Below are 6,000 nucleotides of genomic sequence, written 5' to 3' on the forward strand. Positions count from 1 at the left end.
GTGGAGCGGGGGGATTTTTCAACTTTTCTCTCTTCTCTTCTGTCATTATTTTCTTTTTTTCTCCCCCCTCTCTCTCTCTCGCTCGCTTTCTCTCTCTCTCTCTCTCTCTTTCCTCGTCTTTTCTTTTCTCTTTTCTTTCTTCTGGATGTCACTGTAACCCAGAAAGGAAGTGAGAAACAGGGCTCCTGTCCCGTGCGAGATTAATGGCCCTCGCGAGCCGTATTCTGATTCCCTCCCATTAAAACGCCATGTCAGGAGTTTAGCAACAGATTACAAATGTAAACCCTTTGTATTTTAGCTACTGCCACATGGGGAAAGTGACATCTGGTTTGTCTGGCTTCAGAACACAATCCACTCTGTACAATCCAGACAGACGTTCATGCTGTCATTGCTGCTTGTTGATAATCAGCAAGGTTTGCGAACCAAAAAAAAAAAAACAGACAGAATTTCATCAGTTCTACCAGCAATTTCCAGCAACGACCTGCATGGCTTTACTTGCTTAGTGAGCATCACTGGAGCCGTCCGCAATCAGGGCCCAAATGACCTTTCAGCTCATCTATGAAGCACACACCAAAAAAAAAAAAAGCCCCCGGTTACGTTCTAGCTAGTTGTACTAGATGTCTTATGACATGCAGCTGTCCCTACAGCTCGTGATGCTGGTCATACGCCATGTTCAGCCATACGTCTAAACAAGATCGCATGCTGATTAGTTTCAGGGTCAGTTTTGCAGGTCGGCTTTTGGTGTGGGCATCAGAACTGCCTGCAGATGTGGCCTACTGGAGGTGTCTCGCAATACCACCACCATAGTCTATGGTTGTTGTCGTCTTTCAACACCCAAAAATTTGACATCCTTGACCACTTCGGTGGTGCTTGTGCAAGTCTGCTTTGGCTCAGTCCAGGTCATTGCGTAAGTATTTAACGATTTAACGCTTAGAAGTCGTACCCAGCGTAAAAGCATGGTGTTCGATTCTGGAAGTTGTGGAACTTAACGTATAAACAAATGGAAATTCGTCGAGATTCGTCGAATCTTTACAGTTTGGGATAGCGAAGGAAAAATCTCGTAAATGCAAAGACAAACCTTTCGGTACACACCGAACTAATCCAAGCGTTTTCGTAGCATAGCAACGGTTCAGCCCTGTGTGGGCGCAAATCAGCCCGAGCCAGTAACCCTCCAAATCGGACATGCTGGTAGTTCCGTCCATCTTAGCTAGCAGGTTCAGCTTCCTCATCCTATTAGAAGCTCATCAGTCCCAAGTGCTGTAGTAAGAAATGGCCCTTTTTAAGGAACCATCTAGACAGTAATATGCAGCCTAGTGCTCTCTTCTCTCGTACACACACACATACACATACACAGGCTCACACACATTCACCCTGAGGGCCCACTGACCACAAAAAGGCAAAGCGAGTCTGCTCGCCGTGGGGAGTAAGTGGAAGAGAAGTGGACTGGTTTTGTTTTATGGTTTCTGAGTTCCAGTAAAGGTTGGTGGTCTAGGTGGTGCCACCCATGCGCTCGGCTGTTAGAAAGCGCTTGTGCCGATAATGCACGGGGCGTCGGGGGGGAGGCCATTACTCGACATTACTAGACATCAGCGTTCAACCAAGGCACAAATGTACGCCAGCGGAGGGTTAAGAGTTAGAACAGCGGAAGGTGGCCCAACGTTGAAGTGACCTGAGGAGCCCCAAACTCTCCTTAAAATCAAGCTTCTTCAATGGTGGCCTTGGAGGTTCTTTAAACTTCGTAAACATCCGTAAACAAATGGTTCTACTACGACGTTTCTTTTTGGGAAACGTCAAAGATGAGTTCTTCAAGGGTTCTTTAGCACAGGCAGGGGTTCTAGGTTCTATGAAGAACCATGACAACTCAAAGAGCAATTTGAGTCCTTCAGTAGTTCCTTTTTATTTAAATTCCTGACTTCAAGGAATTTTTCAAGGGTTTTTTCTCCATGGGAAGCCTCTTGCATAAGGATGATGTGGAGGGATGCTTATCCGATGCAGGGTCAACTAAGGAGAAGCCGATGAAAGGGAGGAAACTGTACGGTGCATGAAAACATGACAAAAGGTTCTATGGGAAACCAGAAAGGATCACAGAACCCTATTTCAGCACCATGCAAACCCATTCCTTGCTAAAAGTGGCGCCAAATTGCGTGGAAAAACATCTAGTCCCTGAAGAACCATCTGAAGAAGGTCTGAGGAACCTTTTCAAAGTTTAAAGAACCTCTATATAAAGAACCCCGCTTCCTTTTCTGCATTTCCTGATGAATGGACCCATAGAAATCTGAGGTAGCTGAAGTTTGTCGAACCGAACAGCAGGCCTGCAGTTTTGCCCAGGCTTAGACGGACCTCGCCACAGCTGTCCCCCTCTGTAACAGCTCTTTTCAAGTGCCATCCGCTTACTTGCTGTAACGCACACACAGACACACACTCAAGCAGACCCACCCTCTAACACTTGCAACGGCCATATCCACACACAGGCTCGCGAACAGCGAGAACGCTCACCCTACCAACTGCCCTCACGCTCTCACTGCCCACGCTCTCCATCCACAACTTGCTACAAGCAGTGCTAGAACGGCGGGGGGGTGGGGGGAGGAAGGGAGGGGGGTCACCTACCTCGGAGTAAAGAGGATGGGTAGTTGGAGAAGGAGTCAAAGATGCTGTTCGAAGCCATGTGTCGCATCAAGGAGGGCTTGTAGATCCTGCACCGCCGCTGCCCTCTCTCTCTCTGTCTCTCTCTCTCGCACTCTCTCTCTCTCTCTCTCTCTCTCTCTCTCCTAACAGCTCGGGAAGCCTCAGCCTGTTGAATGGAGCAGCAGCGGGTGAGAAAGAACGAAAGGGCGAAGACGGAGAGACTGAGAGATAGTGATAGAGAGAGGTTGAGAGACACACAGAGAGTGAGAGAGAGAGAGAGACAGAGACAGACAGAGAGAAAAGTGGCTGCAACAGTTCCTTGGCTGCTTGCGACCAAGAATTTGGGGTTTCGAGAGCGCCACAGGAATCTTTAGCCACAAGTCTGTTAGCAGCATATGCGCAGTGGCCGGATAGGGGGAGAGAACAGAGAAAAAGAGAACGAGAGAGAGAGAGAGAGAGAGAGAGAGAGAGAGAGAGAGAGAGGGAGAAGAACAGTTTAACCCCTTAAACCCTAGGCTTAATTGCCTCTAACCACTATGAAACTACTATATCCTATATATGTCTATTGCCTGTGGGCCTACATAGGGTTTAAGGGGTTAAACTGATGTGTGTGTGTGTGGGGGGGTGGGGGTGGGGGTGTCAGTTTAGCTCTGACAGCTCAGAAAGTGACCTTACCTGCTTAGTAGTATAGCACTTGTTCTCAAATCTCTCTCTCTCTCTTACTCTGGCTCTCTCTCCCCCCGTCTTTCCTTCTCGCTCACTGTCTCTCGCCCCGCCGGTGGTTTCTGCAATAACAGCGTGGTTTCTGGAGTGGTCTGAGGGAGGCCCCTTCGAGGTCCAGGTGTGCGCCCGCCGCTGCCGTTGTCGTGGTGATCGCCGTGGCGACAGGCCTGTCAGTCTCCCGTCTGAGGTCACAGCTCCCGCGATGCTCCTGCCACTCTTCGGTGCCGCCCTCCCATTGGCGGAGCCTGGGTCACGTGACCCTTGAAGTCACAGCAACGGTCCCCTCCCTTTCCACCTCCCCTCGATCTTCACTTTCTCTTCTTCTCGTTCTCTCCTCTCCTTCTGTTTTTCACAGGCAGCGTGCTTCTGATTGGCCAGTCCGCCTCTCGGCCGGGCCGAGTCAAGTCGAGCCGAGCCACGGCCTTCGGGCTTCCAAGAAAAGGAAGCTTCCAGGAGAAGTTCGCTAAGGCGAGCCCAGAGAAAGTAAACACGAAAAACAGAAAGGCGAGACAGACCCAGACCAGAAGGAGGAGAGAATGAAGAGCCTGGAGAAGGAAAGAGCAGAAAGGGCTCTGCGTGTGTGAACCGAATAAGTATGTGTGTGTGTGTGTGTGTGTGTGTGTGCTAGTGAGCGCTAGTGGTTTGGGGCCTGCTAAACCAACCCTCCACCCTCACTTACCACTTGATAGTATCAGAATCTTAGCCTCATTAGAAGCAGCCATGCCATCTCTCTCTCTCTCTCTCTCTCTCTATCTCTCTCTCTCGCCCCTCTCACTCACACTCTCACTCTTTCTGCTCGACCCTTCACATTATTTAACACAGTATTATTGAAACCTTAGACCACGGCATCCTCAGAAGCATTCAAACGGTTCCTTGAGTTGTCCTGACTCTTAAGTTCAAGTAAGGTTCTTTAGAAGAAGAACCACCCAGCTTTCGGATGGTTCTTTAAAAAGCCGGTGGTTCTCAAACAGGTCCAAACTGGACGATGGACCCAGTGTTGCTTCTAGCCAACTCACAATAATCTGGACTATCTGGAGCCTAAAGAGCCTACATCTAGAAAATGATGAAGAACCTACCGTTCACTCTCCGGTTCTTTCAGGCCAAATGCATGAAAACGAAGGTGCTAAACAGCCTTTAAAAAAAAAAAACGTGACGCTTGAGAGGTCTCAAAAACCAGCACATTTACATACACCCACCTATTCAACCTACAGCAGTGACTCTGGCTGGAGGGTACACTTCAGCTCCCTATAGCAGGTCTACAGATGCTCAAATAGCAATCTGGTGAAACTCTGGGATTAGAGGAGTCTTGACAGTGTTTGGGTTGTTCGTGGGAACAGAGTCAGGTTTAAGACCAGTGTGAGGCTTAGGTCAGGTTTTGGGCTGAGGTGAGGGTTTGGGGTTTAGTCAAATGAAGGTGAATGTAGGAGATATCTGACTAGAAGTTAAAGGTACGTTATCTATCAATTTTTTGGAAGACAACATCCATAGACTATGGTGGTGGTATTGCGAGGCACCTCCAGTAGGCCACATCTGCAGGCCAGTCTGGGCCTTATTTCACAAGCCCCGCCCACTCCCACTGAAGTGTGACTGGACAGCTTCCGCCTAATACAGGGCAGGCAACCAGAACTCATAAAGATCTCATAAAGAAACGTATGGGTCGACTACTTCAGTCCAAAAATACGACCCGACTGGTCATTCTTAGACTCTGGCAGCGCTGTGGAGCAAACGAAAATAATGGACCGACTCAGAGGAGAAACAGTAAGGATTCCAGATTCCAGAGTCAGGTTAGGTTAAGAACAAGGATTAAGGTTAGGTTTAGGTGTAGATTAACGTTAGGTTAAAGGTAGGTGTATATTAAGGTGTAGATTAATGTTAGGTTTAGGCGTAGATCAAGGCGTAGGTTAAGATTAGGTTTAAAAATAGATTAAGGTGTAGGTTAAGATTAGCTCTAGGTGTAGAATGAGGTTAGGTCAAGATTTAGTTTACATATAGATTAGGTGTAGGTTAAGGTTGGGTTTAGTTTAAGGTGTCGGTTAAGATTAGGTCTAGGTGTAGAATAAGGTATAGATTAAGATTAGGTTTAGGTGTAGATTAAGGTGTGGGTTAGGGTTAGGTTAAAATTAGGTGTAGATTAAGGTCAGGTTTAGGTGTAAATTAAGATGTAGATGAAGGTAAGGTTTTAGTGTGGATTAAGGTGTAGATTAAGATTAGGTTTAGGTGTAGATTAAGATTAGGTTTAGGTGTGGATTAAGATGTAGATTAAAGTTAGGTTTAGGTGTAGATTACAGTGTAGATTAGGATTAGGTTTATGTGTAGATTAAGGTTAGGTTTAGGTGTAGATTAAGGTGTAAATTAATCTCAGGTTTACATGTAGATTAAGGTGGAGATTAAGGTTAGGTTTAGGTGTAGATTAAGGTGTGGGTTAGGGTTAGGTTAAAATTAGGTGTAGATTAAGGTCAGGTTTAGGTGTAGATTAAGATGCAGATGAAGGTAAGGTTTTAGTTTGGATTAAGGTGTAGATTAAGATTAGGTTTAGGTGTAGATTAAGATTAGGTTTAGGTGTGGATTAAGATGTAGATTAAGGTTAGGTTTAGGTGTAGATTACAGATTATTAGGTGTAGATTTTTATTATTTTCCCCATTTTTAAGGGTC

At 46.6% G+C, this 6,000-nt stretch overlaps 1 protein-coding gene across 2 annotated transcripts in view; it reads right to left on the reverse strand.

Annotated features, from left to right (window-relative positions):
- The window catches only part of runx3 (RUNX family transcription factor 3), an 83,430-nt gene extending 79,936 nt beyond the window's left edge, over window positions 1-3,494 (reverse strand). Inside the window, exons 1-2 of one of the 2 annotated variants that reach the window (XM_072676776.1) lie at window positions 3,301-3,494; window positions 2,608-2,791 (exon numbers count right to left, since the gene is read on the reverse strand). In XM_072676776.1, the coding sequence (XP_072532877.1) occupies window positions 2,608-2,674 (67 nt within the window). In that variant the 5' untranslated portion in view covers window positions 2,675-2,791; window positions 3,301-3,494. Of the gene's footprint in view, window positions 1-2,607; window positions 2,852-3,300 lie in introns of those variants that run through there. The other variant, XM_072676777.1, reaches the window with a different exon arrangement.
- Between the last annotated feature and the right edge of the window lie 2,506 nt (window positions 3,495-6,000).

The sequence above is a fragment of the Salminus brasiliensis genome, chromosome 4 (genome assembly GCF_030463535.1).
Source record: "Salminus brasiliensis chromosome 4, fSalBra1.hap2, whole genome shotgun sequence".
In the NCBI taxonomy this organism is placed as follows: domain Eukaryota; kingdom Metazoa; phylum Chordata; class Actinopteri; order Characiformes; family Bryconidae; genus Salminus; species Salminus brasiliensis.